General features: G+C 38.7%; 1 protein-coding gene across 1 annotated transcript in view; it reads left to right on the forward strand.

Annotated features, from left to right (window-relative positions):
* LOC145496531 (inosine-5'-monophosphate dehydrogenase 1b-like) overlaps nucleotides 1-16,846 on the forward strand; it is a 20,757-nt gene continuing 3,911 nt past the window's right edge. The window contains exons 1-15 of the mRNA XM_081476226.1: nucleotides 1-372; nucleotides 3,013-3,061; nucleotides 3,659-3,734; nucleotides 4,460-4,485; nucleotides 5,220-5,406; nucleotides 5,809-5,903; nucleotides 7,064-7,151; nucleotides 7,957-8,073; nucleotides 8,898-9,024; nucleotides 9,292-9,578; nucleotides 10,473-10,559; nucleotides 11,095-11,149; nucleotides 12,068-12,211; nucleotides 13,177-13,260; nucleotides 13,755-16,731. Coding sequence (XP_081332352.1) covers nucleotides 275-372; nucleotides 3,013-3,061; nucleotides 3,659-3,734; nucleotides 4,460-4,485; nucleotides 5,220-5,406; nucleotides 5,809-5,903; nucleotides 7,064-7,151; nucleotides 7,957-8,073; nucleotides 8,898-9,024; nucleotides 9,292-9,578; nucleotides 10,473-10,559; nucleotides 11,095-11,149; nucleotides 12,068-12,211; nucleotides 13,177-13,260; nucleotides 13,755-13,776 — 1,542 coding nt within the window. The 5' untranslated portion in view covers nucleotides 1-274 and the 3' untranslated portion in view covers nucleotides 13,777-16,731. The remainder of the gene's footprint in view (nucleotides 373-3,012; nucleotides 3,062-3,658; nucleotides 3,735-4,459; nucleotides 4,486-5,219; nucleotides 5,407-5,808; nucleotides 5,904-7,063; nucleotides 7,152-7,956; nucleotides 8,074-8,897; nucleotides 9,025-9,291; nucleotides 9,579-10,472; nucleotides 10,560-11,094; nucleotides 11,150-12,067; nucleotides 12,212-13,176; nucleotides 13,261-13,754; nucleotides 16,732-16,846) is intronic.

A 16,846-nucleotide genomic window follows, 5' to 3' on the forward strand; every position in this document is an offset into this window, starting at 1 on the left:
TCAGGTAAGAAAAGTGTCATATAACAACTTTTTGTGGCTACTGTCAGTTAGGCACTACTAGCCAAAAGGTTGCTTCCCGTGAAAAACAAAAGACGGAAACTACCCAGTCCTCTCCCACCAGGGATATTTTGGCGCATGTGCGCATTTTGCATGACAACTGTTTAGTTCAATGCCACACGAATTTGATTTTCGTTTTGTAGCTGCGCCTGACCGACATTTACCCTCTTGTATCGTTGATATTTAAGGTTCAAGCTTTCAGTGGCCCAGCAACAATATGGCTGACTATTTGATAGCTGGCGGGACAGGTTACGTGCCTCAAGACGGAATGACGGCCATGCAGTTATTTGGTGGTGGCGAAGGTTTGACCTACAAGTAAGTTTACTGAAATGTTCTTTTTGCTTTCTTAGTCCTTCGTGGAAATTCAAGGTCAGGCAATGTTTATTAAATTTTCTGAAGGTAAAGAACGGGCTTGAATTGCTGCAGTTAAGTCGCTGCTCACAAAAAGAACGCTCGCATGTTTGGCTTCAACAAGGAACCAAAAACGTGGTCTTCTATCCGTACGTGGCACGAAATAAATTTGGCTTCTTTCAATAAAGTTTCATGTATGGCCTCAGCGTCAGGTTTCAACGACCAGGGGCCGATGCAGTACTTATCTAGTTCTTTTCCGAGACCTCTGCACTGGCAAAGTGTCATATAACTTATAACCTTTAAAAATAGACAAATACACAGCTTGTAATTCGTATTTTTTTATGCTGAAAATTCGTGCGTGTTAGTCACGGAGGATGCCTTTTATTTGTGTGTTAAAGATCAATCATGCGCGAGATTTGAAACCAGTGTCGTCACTGAGTATATTTAGAGTCGCTCACCGCCAAATTTACACAATGACCGCAATGTTACACCGTTGATAAACACTGTGTAAACAAGCTGGCTCCTTCTGTTCAATCTTTAGATTTCCAGCAGTAATACCACCAAATTATCATGAAACGTTCTCCAGACTCTGCTTGATTACTTCATGCTCTGTTCTGCAAAAAGTAAATGTAAGATTGCACAAGAGGTCTGTTATGTACTTTTCCCATCTTTCCAGGCCAGTTTCATGGCTTCTTTCCTGAAAATAAATTTACCATCAAAATATAAGGTGCTTTCCCAAACTGATGGAAATAACAGCTTCGTAACTTACTGGCCGGGGCTGTTCCAAAGGTGGATAACGCTATCCACTGGATAAATCACTATCCAGTGATAGAGTAGTTTGTTTTGTGAACACTTATCCACTGGATAGCAATTTATCCGGTGGATTGCGTTATCCAGCCTTCGAACGACTGGGGTAAGAAGTGAGATGGTTCCGAGTTCCCCTTTCGTTGGTTTTTTTTTGCAGTGTTGAAATAATTCCGAAACAGCATATAGGTCAGCACACACGAGGGGACAAGTCCCTGCGACTAGGCCTTGCAACAAGTCGCGGGGACAAGTCCCATCGGGTGAACTGGCCATTTTTGTGTCAAAATCTAGTCGCAGGGACCAACTTTCCTGCGACTAGTCCCACAAATTCAAACCAGTTTAAATTTTTGGGACAAGTACCTGCTACTTGTTCCTGACAAAACGCTTCGTGTAAACTGTTCGTGGGATAAGTCCCTGCGACCAGTTCCTTTGTGTAAACTCTTCAGGGGACTAGTCGCAGGGACTATTCCTTTCGTGTGCACCGACCTTATTCCAACATAAGCTAACATGCAGCATATACTAAAACTTGGACAATGGATGATGGACTCTGAACGATGGCAGATGGGTGTCGCAAAGTGATTAATAATTTGCGTGACACAACTGCAATATAAAATAGACAGCTTGTTACAGATTCTGTGACTAGGAAGTCACAAAGTGATTAATTGCTTACCATGGTATAGTCCATTGTCCATTGATTCAACAACCAAGGCATTCATATGCACCCAAACCATCGGCAACAGGTCCAGTGTGCCTGAAGAAAACTCCAGCAGGGAACCCATCATGATCACCATTCTGTTTAAAAACCGACGATTGGCTGACAACACAAGGAGTCAGCTACAGTCCTTGAGCTGCAAAATTGGCATGTGCATACAACCAGTGTTCACAAGCTGAAAAATCGGAGACTTTCAAAAACCAGGGAACAGAAACCAAAAACACTGAACAATGCGTTGTGTACCATTGTAAATGTGGTCTGTGTGATATGGACTATGTTGGATACACCAGCCGACACTTACATCAACCTATTGTTGAACACAGTACCCTAAATTCGTCGATTCAAAAGCACATGTTTAACATGCACAGAATCTCAAAAGCGGTTTTAATTAATAACTTTTTAGTGTTGAAAAATGCCACAACAAATTTGATTGTCTTATCCACGAAACATTAATTATTCAAGATCTCAAGCCAACTTTGAACGTGCAAACTGACTCTATCCGCGCAGAACTATTTACATACTGTAATGTCTATTATACTACAGTCGAGCCTCTCTAATACGGACACCAAAGGGATAGAGCGAAGTGTCCGTATAAGCTAGAGAGGTGTCCGTATTCAGGAGAGGCCACTATGATGTCACTTTAAGTCTCCACTGACAGTTTAGAGTGTTTAGTAACTAAAATCAGGCTTAAAAGTGACTTGTTCTGGTACTGGTATTGCTGAATGATAAAGTGTCAATATTTGTGTAACTGCCGACAGAAAATGATACACACTGCAAATTATCGACTCTTGGTCCCCGGAGTGTTTATAATAAAGAGGTTAATTTTGCATAAATGTGCTCCTTAGGGCCGAGATTTAGTGTCTGTCATCCGTTTTAGAGAGGGTCCATATTGTAGAGGTTTTTTTTGAGGAAATGTATGAGGATTTTGTCAGTACATAGGAAACTATCCGTATGGAGAGGTTTGACTGTAGTCCCATTAATTTATATTAACTCCGCAATAAAACTGTCATTTTTACCTTGATAAGGATGTCAGCAACATTGAAACATTTTAATATGGAACATAACTTACAGTCTTTTTTTGTTTTTAGTGACTTCATAATTCTTCCAGGTTTTATCGATTTCAGTGCTGATGAAGTGGTAAGTTTTTGCACGTCACTAATTATAGACTACATACATGTATAAGATAAATTTATACTAAAACAGTTAGACTACTCACCCTCGCTTTCTACGTGGACATTCTATGAGGGATAGTCAACTCGGCTGTGCCTCATTGACTATCAGCTTGTAGAAACTTTGGGCTTGTGGCCTAATAATTGTTAAATTATATAGTTTGCGAGAAATATGAGAACAACTGTCAGTGAGAATTATGCAAACCACAGATGAATGTTTCTATAACTCTGACAATAGAAACACAGACTGAAAGTTTTTGCTATTGCTTTTAGCAAACACAGCAAGAAAAAGAAAGAAAAATCAATCTTTTATCATGGTTATCAAATTGTAAATAATTTCTCCTTGCTTGAGCCATCAGTATGTCAACAGCTTGTGCTAGTTTTGAGTTTCTATCGAGTTACAGAAATAAAGCTTTCAGCATGCATTTTCATATTTTTGTTTACCAGTGGTTATCTAGTACCATTTTACATGTAGATCTATACATAATGGACTACACCTGGTTTTGGGTGACTGATTTCATGTGATTTCTTTAAAATGATGAAGTTGTTTTTTCTCATGTTACAGGACTTGACTTCAGCTTTGACTAAAAAGATCACTTTAAAGACACCACTTGTCAGTTCTCCAATGGACACTGTCACAGGTATGACACAAATTGCATTGAAGTTGATAAAGGTACAGTAAAGTAACTGCTGTAGTGAGTTAGTGAAGCTGATGTTTTGAGCATCAGAGCCCTGACAAGGCTGTGCAAAGGCCTTACATTTCAAATTGACTAGCTTGCTACATGGTTTATTCATCTTGAGCAACTTCAAGTTGATAAAAAAGCTAAGCATTTACACATGTACATGTAAGTTGGCTGCTGATTCAACCCAGCAGTTTCTTTAGAAACTTAAACCCATAGGGGTGGTGAATGGTCCTTCAAAAGCCATGGGTGTCGTAAAATTTTCATCAAATTTTGTTGGTGTCACAGTCTTGTGTTTTAAGGTTATGTGCATCTTGCAGTCTCTATTTTTTTCACAGAGCTGTTGCGGGGTCTCATTTTTTTGCAAGGCCAAAAAAGTCTCAGAGCCTGTCATGATTTTTTTGTATTTATAAAATAACACATTTAACACTTTGAAGTCTTGGCCTCGGAATTTTAAAAGTCAAATGTCTTGGGATTGCAAACAAAAAATGCTTTTAAGTCTCACCCTCTCACAAAGTCTCCTAATCACCATTTCCTGCCCCTACCTATGGTAGCCTAATGGTTGTGCAACACTGTACTTCACTACCAGTGACTTATGAGCAAAATCATACATATGACAAGGTCATCCTAGTTTTCAATAATTCTATCATTGGTTTACAATCATAATGATGTCTATCTGTCCACAGAATCATCCATGGCGATAGCAATGGCTGTAAGTACACAGTGTTGATCAAATCTCTTTTGATTCCATATAACTTGAGTAACATAAAAAGGTTTGGCATTAAAAGGACTGAATTATAGTCAGAGAAATCAGCAAAAATAGTTGACAAATGCTAGGATTCTTTGAAACCTGGCTCGCAAACAGTCCCATCTGGTTGACAGGGATTCCTTGCACTTGCTCAATGGGCAAGGACCAAAACAGACCAAAAATAAAACAAAAAAGTAAACATAACTGCCCCAGGGTAAGAAAAATATTATTTGATCAGTTACTTGTCTGAAAGGGCAAGACAGAATTCAGACACTTTTTTGCAACCCCTTCTTGGCAATCAAAATCAAAACTTGTTGGCTGTGACAGATTATCACCTGTTATATTGAGGGAAAACCTGTCAAGTCATCGCCATCATCATTGTCAGTTCTTGTTGCATCTGTTAAAAACCCAGCAGCTAAAACTAGCAACATTTAGTCCTTATGCTACTTGTATGCCGAGAATGGGGTGGTCCCGCCAGATTCAGTTCTTGTGACAGACAGACAGACAGCCAGACAGACAGACAGGTCTGTCAGACCTGGTCAAGTGCTAAATACGTGTTTGTGTTCAGTAAGTAGAGGTTTTCAAACGTGTATCCAAATACATGTAGCCATACAGTGTAGACGAGTAAGTTTGTTAAGTACATGACTCATATTTATTGGCAAAAATCTTACTAACAATAAAATAACTTTTTTCTTCAGCTGAATGGTGGAATTGGTATCATCCATCATAATTGCTCAGTGGAGTTCCAAGCTAATGAAGTCAGGAAAGTAAAGAAGTTTGAACAGGGTTTCATTCTGGACCCATTGGTTCTGAGTCCAGATAACTGTGTTGGTGATGTGGTGGCTGCAAAGTCCAAACATGGCTTCTCTGGGATACCCATTACAGGTACATGTAACTGAATACTGTTGAAGCATCTGAGTTTCTTACACTTATTATCTTTACAGCTATGAAGATGATGTTCACTTGTGTGTCAAGTTTGCAAAGAAGGATTTGTCTTCCTGTTAGATCTTCCTGTTGTGCAAATGGATGCTTTTACATGTATTGCTTGCCTAATGGGCAATTAGTGACATTATTTTTTAGGTTTAATTTTAAACAGGCATGTGAAGTAACAGACACTGTCAATGATTCAAAGTTACCTGATAATGAAATGAGAAAAAAAAAATCAATTTCTCTGCACCTTGTCATTCATTTTGTGAACAGATTTACATTTGTATTTTATTTCAATTGGAAAAGGGGATTTCTGTACACTGATTGTTTTTTTAATTTTTTACCTTCCACTTTTACTAGAAAATGGCCGGATGGGAGGGATTTTAGTGGGCATTGTTACATCACGGGACATTGACTTTGCACATGAACCTGACATGTCCAGGCCCATCAAGGAGGTAAGAAGAATGTAACAAGCTTTCCCTTTAAACACCATAAATTATCATAATTTGATTACTTTGAAATAACTACAGTACCGGTCAAAGGGACTACAGCATTACACGTGCATAAAGCATGTGTACTACTCACACATTACACGCAGTGTCCACGCACCTTACATGCAAATGCACAAAAATGCATGTAATTGCATGTGTGTAATTTCACGCAGTAGATGTAACATTGTGCGTAAAATTACACACAGTCGTTCAACTGGAACTCATTAAGTGTGGGCTGCTACAGACTAAGAAATAGTATTTGTTTGATAGGTGCTCAAGCTAGTCCACTAATTTAGCAATGCTTATCGGCTTTTAAATTACTTTTTGTTGTGAACATTGAGTCGCATGTTTCGAATACAAGTTAGTAGTGGCTTTTTGTTATGCAAAATACACGCAAGTGCGTGTATGAATAACAAAGGTTTCTTCCTCCAATTAAAATACATGCATTTGCGTAAAATTACACGTAAATACGTGTAACTACTAGATCAGTAAATTTTACACCTGGGTAATTATATGCACCGTCCATGCACTGTCCATGAATACTAAACGCAGACTACTCGCATTTTACATGCGTGTAGGTGCTGAAATCCCTTTGACCAGTACTGTATGTGTTGTCCAAAAGAATATATACATGTAGCAGTTACCCTAGCGAGATTTAAAGTGATCCTGTTAATCTGTTACCATATTGTGGGTTCAAATGTGATAAAATGGCTGAAACACCAAGTGGCTTTAACTTCTAAGTGAACAATAGGGTGAAAGTAAAGATTTCCAACTAGAATTACACTATCAGTATTTCAAGTGTAAATCTGACTCGCCCTCTATCATGATTGGCCTTCTCTGATATGCTACTCGCTATCTATTCTATTGTAGATAGTGAGTAGAGTAGCAGTGAGCACTTGTTAACAAAATGACAGCCTCTTTGTGTTTTCGAAGTGTCTGTGAAGAGGATTTAGATTTAGAATGACCAGTAGATTTATACTAAAAAATTAGATTACTGGTATTCGCTGTTGATTTCTATGCGGGACAGTTGACTTGGGCTGTGCCCTCGTCAACTATCACGTGATAGAAATCTTGAACTCATAATCTAATTGTTAAATATTATTATGCTGGTTTATCAATAAAAGGTGATGACTTGTCGTGATGACCTGGTTGTTGCTAAAGATGGCGTGACACTTCAAGAGGCCAATAGCATTTTACAAAGGAGCAAGAAAGGTTAGTCTAGAACATACACACTATTTCAGATGAAATTGTTTAACCTATGTGACAAGACATTGGGCACTGGACTTAAGTGCAAACAAATTACAAGAAATTTCCCTCGCAAGACCTCTTCCTATCCTATGGCTTTTCCTTCACTGTTACATGGCTTTGAGTTGAAAATTCTTTTTGCTGCACAGTAGCTAAAAGAGACCTAGTATTTCCACAAGTCTGAGGAAAAAAAAAACCTTTGAAATTGCATTTGTCATGTAATTAAATCTCGCTAGAGTATTTGGTAAGTACATACAGCAGCTTTCTACTTGGACTACATGTATCTACACACTGGCTTTTGGTGTTGTTGCGCAAGTTAAGGATGCTCTGATCTGACGATGTTATAGCTTATACTGGGAAAGGAGACACAGAGAAGACCAGTTGTATGTGTGAATGATGTGAAAAGAGGTTAAATTACAGAATGTGCAAAAGATCAGCAGTTAGAAAAAGTAATAGAAGTGCTTATATAATATGGGTACTTATTAGTTATATGATGGTGGGGTAACTAGAATAGGGGTGACTATTAAAAAAAATGAACTGTGGACGACAGGGCAGGCAGATTGAAAAGTAAGCCCACAACAGAACGAGATGGTGGACAGCTCCTTGGACCTTTGTTCCAAAGGGAGTGGTAGGGAATAAGTAACCAAGCATTTAATTAGCAAAAATATGTTTCAAGGGGATGGGTATTAGAAAGGGGGGTGACTTATCAGAAAGGGGTGCTAATTCAGTCGTTTAATCATTATGGTATAGGTTTTTCTCCTCTGTGTTTCAGGAAAGCTTCCCATTGTTAATGAAAAGGGAGAGTTAGTTTCGTTGATTGCAAGGACAGACCTCAAGAAGAATAGGAATTTCCCCCTGGCCTCTAAAGATGCTAACAAACAGCTCTTAGGTAATATGCCAGGTATTGAATTTTTATGGGGAGTTGAACTGTGTCTTCACATTGACACAGTGTTGTAAGCCATGTCCCACTTGAGTTGGGTTTTTCAAAAAATTTAATATATTAGATTTAGTTGCACAGTTTAGCAGAGCAGTACATGTATGTAGGAAAATGTGAGTCATTGTTACTTCTTACCTTTACGGGTGGGAAAAAATTTTGTTCTTTTATTTCAGAAAGTTAAAGTCAGCCAGTTTATCTAATGTTTACCTAAAAAATTGATAAAAATCTCAGAAAGCACCCAAGTTATTTACAAAAGCATATTTTAAAATAAAAGTTAATAAAACATAAGGGTGTCATAATCCTGTAAACGGCCAAAACTTCCCAGGATTTTTCACGGCAAATGCGTGTCTTGAAGCTCATACAGTATTGCATGGCCATTTGGTAAAAGCTCTCAGATGGAGAGCACACTGTCATGTGGAATATTCTTTTAGTTATTTTAAAATAGAATAACATTATTAGCTAGAACAGAATAATATTATTAGCTGTAATTACTATACACGTAGTTCTCATTTATACACATTTGTATTTTGAACTAGTTCTTAGCTCCTCAATGAAACTTAAAATAAATGATTGATTGATTGATTGATTAAAGAAAGTCCTTGGACAAAGAAAAAGGAAAAAACAAAACAAAACAAAACAAAAAAAAAACAGGCCCATATAAGAAAGTCTGACCAGTCTGTTATACAAGCTACCCAGAGAAAAACTCTTAGTTGTCTTTGTTGTTTTATTTGCTTGGTGACTAAATTGGTGTACATAACATTTTTCATTGTCACCAGTGGGTGCTGCTATAGGTACACGAGAAGATGACAAGCAGAGACTAGAGGCATTGGTTCAGGGTGGATTGGATGTTGTAGTCATTGACTCTTCTCAAGGAAATTCAATCTTCCAGTTGGATCTGATCAGGTAAACAAATTTTATATTCACATACACAAAGAAAAACCTTTTTAATGTCACTAGCTGTATTAGTCAAGTGTTAGCTTAAGTCTAGCTTCTCAAATTAAAAACGTTAGCTGTGCAAACTCGCTACAGTTTGTTAACCCAGTGTTATAGTGTTAGCCATTGGTCAGCTTTACAAACACAAATGTCAACTGCACAAACTTGCTATGGATGTTAATTTATCTTTATCACAAAGAACACAGATAATCCAGATAATCCATGTTACTTCATCAGATTCATAAAGGAGAGGTACCCAGATCTTCAAGTTATTGGCGGTAACGTTGTAACTGCAGCACAAGCAAAGAATCTCATTGATGCTGGAGTTGATGGACTCAGGGTTGGCATGGGGAGTGGCTCTATCTGCATCACTCAGGAGGTCATGGCTGTGGGCAGACCACAAGGCACTGCTGTGTTCAAGGTAGCAGAGTATGCCAGACGGTTTGGAGTGCCTGTTATTGCTGATGGTGGTATTCAGGATGTGGGGCACATCTCAAAGGCTCTTAGTCTGGGAGCTTCAACCGGTAGGATCAGTGTAACCTTTCTTCGTTCTTGGTTAAATGTTTCAGTAGAGTTTTTCTCTATCTACCAGTTTATAATCGATCAAATATTTTGGCTCGAGCGCGATTGGTCTAAATGTATCATGTGACTGAATATGCCACAATTTTCAAAACTGTGCATGTTTTGAAAAATACTTTAAGGATAATAAACAGAACAGCCTCCAAAGCTTGCAGTCTCAAAGCTCACAGTTTTCCTTGGGCTACTCTCTCAGAAAACTGTTTGCATCTTGGAATGGATAATGTCCATGAACAAATATGTGAGCACACTTTGGTGCTAAATTGAGGCTATTGTTAATATATGCAATGTTGCATTGTACATGTCAGGACATCAATACCATGTTAACCCAGAGACTCAAAGGGAAGTAAGCAACCCAATGAACATCAAACCCAAACATCAATAAACTTATATATTTTAATATAAAAGTGTCAGCTTCTCCCCACCCTGACCCAGAAGAAATTACAGCTTGCATGTGTCTGTCTTTACATTTTTCTTTCATGTGTACATTACCAGGCAATAAACAGTTTTAATTCCCAAGTCATTTTTAGACTTGCCCTGTAAGGCTTAAAAAAAGTGGGACTTATGGTACCTCCAGTTTCTGTCACACAAAGCAACTAGAAGTATTGCAACCATTGGAGGCGAACCTCTCTTTTTGTCAGATCACCATAACTACACATTGACAGGCATCCTTTGTGGAGAGAAGCACTGTGAAGGAAAGTTTTTTACCCACGAACAAAACACATTGACCTCATTAGTTACAGCTGGAACTGTGGTGCAATGCACTGACTATTAGACCACATTGTTTTTCACTGAATGACAACTTTTTGCAATAATGAATTCATCATCCTTTTACATTTTAGTCATGATGGGATCATTGTTAGCTGGGACCACTGAGGCTCCGGGAGAGTACTTCTTTGCTGATGGTGTGAGGCTAAAAAAATACAGAGGTAAGAACCCTAGCTTGCAAGTCCTCTCTATTAATTACATGTACAATGTTGCTACATCGACACTTAAATAAAGTGATTATTATTATGTAAGTGTTAAATAACGGTATTTTCCAACAAACACAGCTAACACGACTGTTAGTTTGTGTTTATTGGTCTTGTTTGGGAGGTTGGGCACTGTAGCTAGCTAGCAAGCCTGCATGCCCATGTCTTGATGGAATGAAGTGAACAGTGAGACAATGGATGTTCGTGTACTTGTTTTGCCAGGTAATGAGCAGTTTGGCAGCTTAGAATTAGGGTCAACCTAACAACAGGAAGGCAAACCTTGCAACTTGTTTTGTGTGTACATTCTCAGGAGCCAGGCGGTTAACTGATCTTCTGATGAATTATACATGAGCTTAATCTATATTCCGTATGCCACTGGGCCTAACTGAGCTATTTTTGGATATGTAAAACATTAGACAATGAGACAAGTCAGACTTAGGTGTGCCACCAGTTGGGGTAGTTTATATAGAAGTAATAATCTCACTTGTTCCAGGAATGGGATCATTAAGTGCCATGGAGAATAAAGGTGGAGCACAGAGATATTTCAGGTAATTCATGGTGTTGTGGATATGATTCATAGTCAGGGTTCAATGTCACAGCAGTCACTGTCACTACATGAAACGGATTAAGGTGCTAAACTTTGTCCCCTTTCTATTGGACTCTTTTTTTTTTTGCACTATTTTACCTTGCGTACAGATGCATAGTGGATGTGCTGTGGCTTAATGGTTAGTACACCAGACTCTGGCCATGGATTGTGCAGTCTGGGTTCAAGCCCTGGCTGGGGTCATTCCGTAGTTTTCCTGGGCAAGGCACTTTATTCTGACATACATCCTCTCCATCCAGGTGTATAAATGGGTAGCGGGGAATTTACTTTTTTTGGGGGGGGGGGGTGGGTGGGTGTAACCCTGCAATGAACCAGCATCCTATTCAAGGGGGAGCAACAATATTCCTAGTTGCTTCATTCTACAGAAACGGGGTTGGCTATTTAGGCTACTGGCTTGAGGCAGACTAAAGTCGCACACGCTTTTAACTGGTTTCGGATCTTCCGTTAACATAGAAATTTATTTCACCCAATGGTAGATCGAAACACGGGAATGAACATAAAATAACTAACAACGACCGAACATGAAGAATGCAGAAAAGCGGCAAAGCGAAATAAACGAAGAAACTTACAAGACGAATGTGAAAAATCAAAGACGAACCGAAAACCAGAGACGCTCACAGAACCCAATGACGCTACTAACTGAAATAAATTACACGCGAACCGAACTTATAGAGTATGCAAATGAACATAACATATACAAAAAGGGCACAAAACAAAAGAAACTAATTACGCAAAACTTAACACCAAACACGAAGCAAGAAGCATGAACAAATGTCACAAATTCTGGCGCCTACACAGACTTAACCTACTACAGCTGCGTGCAAAAGAAGTTCTAAATGCATGATATTTATCTTTTTTGCAGTGAACATGATAAAGTTAAAGTTGCTCAAGGAGTATCAGGATCTGTAGCAGACAAAGGCTCTATTCACAGATTTTCACCGTACCTTTGTACTGGGGTTCAACATAGCTGCCAGGACTTGGGAGCAAAGAGTCTAACTCAACTGAGGTCAGTTTCTGTTTAACAATTAGATTATGAGCTCAAGATTTCTATGAGGTGATAGTTGATGAGGCCGAAGGCCGAAGACCGAATCAACTATCACCTCGTAGAAACTGAGAGCGAATAATCTAATTGTTTTAGAAGAATTCTAACCGAAATAAACGCAAAATACGGTATCCAATGATTTCTCTAAGTGTTATTAAACTTTACGCTTTAACAGAATTGCACGGACTGAATTTTGTAATTGGAAATTTGCAGTTGTTGACGCGCGCGCACCCTTGTTTTCAGTAATTTAAAGTTTTTTATAGTCAAGAAACGGGTAATGTCCATCTTTTAGTCCTCTCAGGAATTTCTTTATCCATTTGCACCTAAATATTTCTTCAAAACTGCGCGAAAACGTAAAGCGGCGCCATTTCGTTGCCGAGTGACAGCCACTACATTCTAATAAACAATTAGATTATGAGCTCGAGATTTCTATGGTGTGGCGCCCTCGTCAACTATCACGCATAGGAATCGAGAGCGAATAATCTAATTGTTTTAGTATAAATCTACTAGTCGTTCAAAACTTTATCTAAAACCTCTTCTCAGACACTTCAAAAATGGCAAGAAGCGACCATCCTTTTGTTAGCAAGGGCACAGTGCTACGCTTCTCACTATCTATCACAGAATAGATAGTGAGTAGTGTAGCCAATCAGAGAACAGCTAAGAGATTTATACTAATAAAACAAAGGTTGCATAGGCCTCCTTGCAAATGCCAGCCTAGTGCTACTTAAATAAAGTTTGACCATCTCATTGAGTCTAGGAATACTTGTGATTTCTATGCATGGTGTAAAACCGGAGTGAAATCAAGCAGTGTAGGCCAGATGGTTATGATTTAGCACTCCGTATGGGTTTTTGCATTATCAGCTGTTGCCATCTTGTTATTTGTGTCATTGCACTTGTCTGGAGTCTAACTTCTTACCTCTTCGGTTTAGATCTATGATGTATTCTGGTGAGCTCAAATTTGAGAAGAGGTCAACCTCAGCACAGATTGAAGGAGGCGTTCATGGACTGCACTCGTAAGAATATACACATCTGTTGCCTCATATGATAGGTTTTACATAATGTAATCAGGTTTTTTCAGTAAAGCACAACTTGAACCTTGTCAGGAAATGGTGTACCAGAGAATACCCACACTTCTCCCCTCGTCTACCGCTATGAAACTAATTCTCGTTTAACTTCATGCTTTCTTTGAAAACTTTGGCTTTTGAAACTCCCCTTCCCCTCGGAATTTTTCAATGGTTTCTATAGCATTAAGCGACTAGGTGCATTTCCACTCCCTCTGGATGGGATGTTACTCCATCGCAGGGTTAGCCCCAGCATTAAATTCACTGGTATCCATGTAGACATCTAGATGGAGAGCAGCACTCAAAATAAAGTATATTTCCCAAGAACACTATATAGTGAGCTCGGCCAAGGCTTGTTGAACGCGGACCACTCAATCCGGAATCATGTGTGCCGATCATTACGCCAACTTGTTGTTAATCAGCCTCTGCATTGCCTTGTTTTTCAGGTATGAGAAGAGGCTGTTCTGAACTACAAAATAGGAACACCACTTATATCAATATATATTACCCCAGACAAGAAGTATCATGTTGATTTAAGATTTGTAAATAGCATACAGTAAAACTGAGAACTTTACAAATATAATATGGTATAGTATTCGATACCTTGGAGGGATTTTCAGTGACTTTCAAAGCTTGAATGCGATTGCCTTGTATAAGATGTGCTTATATACCTTGTGTTTATCTACCCCGACACAAACAAGGGGATGCAATTCATGGTAGAACACACATATGGTTTGCTTTTACTTTACTGCCGTTTGCGTGCGGTTAGCATTTACATATTGTGTTTGCTTGCGGTTAGCATTTAAGGAGTGAAGGGGAACGCGACTAAATGTGTCCTACCATGACTTATATACCCAAACAAGTATCTTATGCTTTCAAGCCAAACTTTGTGATTCCCCATACCTTACTATTAGAAGATCCGCAGGGCGAGGTTGTTCAAATCCCGATAAAGCTAACCCAGGATTAGCGAGAATTTTGATTTCAGTTTTGTACCTTCGCATTGAGGTTTTCTGTTTATATTTTTGACCTTCAGGTTTGAGTTTGAATAATCTCAAACTACACAAAGCATAAGCAGTGAAAAACATTTTTATTTACGAAAAATGAACAGAATACTTCAGTTAACTTTTAATCCTGGAAGGGCATTAAATCTGGATTGCGTTTGACTGCCGTGGACATAAATCACATATACATATTTTTCTACGATATTTATGAATACTACTTTATTTTGAACCCAAAAAGCCCCCAAAAAATCCATACGTATCTATTAAATATTCGATATTCCATTTAATTCTGAAGTTTTCAAAGCTTCAGACGACGTTTTTTGTTCATTAATTGTTTTACTGGCCCGTCGATGCAGCAAAACAGTTTCGTTATAAAGTGTTCAATTTAAAGTCATTTAAAAATTCCTCCAGGTGGCAGATAAAGTGTCCCAGCTTAAAATAAGAACCGCTTGTTTCGTCGCTATAGTAGTCTGTTTAGTATTTAGAGGTATACTTGGTGTAGCAGAGAAATTATTATCATAAAAAGTCTTTAAACCGGTAGATTTTAAGCTGTTTCAACTGACTATAACAGAAAATAGTTGTAGCAAAGTCAGTTGTAGTATTTTATGATACATTTATTTATATGGAACTTAAAGTTTGCCGGAAAATTTAAACTGTATTTCTCTATATTGAACTGAGATAAATCAAGCTAGAAATATTTGACATTAACCCATGTCTACTTAGAACATTTTTTACTGTTACAAACATACAAGTAGCGAAAACGTAGATCCTTAGCTATTTAAGACTTACGTTTTATGTTTGTTTGTTTGTTTGTTTGTTTGTTTGTTTTTTTACATATTTCCTTCTAAGAAATTTGCTTACTTTCTTCGATTGCTTCTGTTTAAGGTGTCGTTAAGAAACTTGTGGAGAAGTAACGTTGTACCGTAAGTTTTTCCTTTCAAACGCCGAACGAAATTCTTATTCCTTGACACTGAACTTCATTCGTGCACAGCTAATGTAATGTCACAATAAGATGCAAATAAATGCTACATATATGTCAATACCTTGCGATGCTTTTCTTATAAGTTTCGTGGAAAAAGCTGTAAACATTACTTTTAAATGTAGTAGCGCCTTCAGGGAAACCTGTGGTCTACAAGACCAGGTAGTGACTTGATGGAACTGGTTAAATAAAACCGGACCGCTTTAAAAAAAGAGACGAACAGACTGACAGCTTGGCCTGGGTTGTTCGAAAGGCGGACAACGCGGCTATCCACTGGATAAATCACTATCCAGCGGATAGCGTGGTTTGTTTTGTTAACACTTATCCACTGGATGGAGATATAGCCGGTGTATAGCGTTATCCATCCTTCGAACAACTGGGGCTTGGTTTTTATCCCTTGTAAGAGGGGTCTGATGTGTAAAAACAGCTGCCCAGTTCTAGTTCCCTTTGCGGACCGAAAGCAGTTTTGTTAGGGATGTGCGACGAAATATAGAGGCCTGGGCCTATGTACCATAAATCAGTGAACACGTGATGAGCAAAATGATAGAACTGGTTAAATAAAACCGGACCGCTTTAAAAAAAGAGACGAACAGGCCCAGGTTGTTCGGAGGTTGTTCGAAAGGTGGACAGCGTCCACACTACGCCGGAAAAAATTGAAAACGCAGCTTTATTTCTACAGTTAGGCCTAATGTCCACGCTAATCCGTCACGAAAACGCAGCTTTATTTCTACGGTCAGGCCTAACGTCCACACTAATCCGTCACCAAAACGGAGCTGTACGAAGACGCACTCTTAAATTCGGAGGAATTTGAAAACGCCGGCTTTTCGTTTTCGTGTGGACGGAAAACATTTTGAAAACGGAGCTTTTCGAAAACGATGACGTCACGAGAATCACGTGATTTTCCTGACCGAGTTTTCCTCAAACACAAATCCAAAATGACCGCTGATTGTTGCGTTTTCAAATTTCTCCGGCGTAGAGTGGACGGAAAATATTTGATGCGTTTTCAGAGTGAAACCTCCTTTTGCAAATTCCTCCCGCGTAGTTTGGGCGGCGCCTTATAACTTCGTATCCAAATGTAATTTAAATATCCCGCACTTATTAGAACTGATGAGAAGACGAACCAATCAAATGGTTGCAATTAATCAGCCATGCGGTGCGTGGTCGCCAAACGTGTGCAAATTTAAATTGCAAATGATACATCCTTGAAACATTTGCTGCCTTGAATTCCTCGGCCGTACGTCTTCCACAACCTCCAAAAATTCAACTGGCAGAAATTCAACTTCGTTCTCAGCCACTTCTAAGAACAAAGTACCAAGCTTTCATTTTGGACTGTCCTTTCGTTTGGAGCCTTTACGAGACACCAACACCTGCAACAAGAATTTACTTCAAGCAAACCTTGCAAATACGTGCTTCGAATTAAGATGGTTTTTGCGCCTTGCCAAGGTAAGAACATAAGTTAAAACCAATGTACTTTGTAGAGGTAACTTAGCCGTTTTCTTCTTCGAACGTTCTTTATGAATAGTTGTAAACATTTCAAAACAATTGGAACATTTCATAT

The sequence above is a fragment of the Orbicella franksi genome, chromosome 9 (genome assembly GCF_964199315.1).
Source record: "Orbicella franksi chromosome 9, jaOrbFran1.1, whole genome shotgun sequence".
Taxonomy (NCBI): domain Eukaryota; kingdom Metazoa; phylum Cnidaria; class Anthozoa; order Scleractinia; family Merulinidae; genus Orbicella; species Orbicella franksi.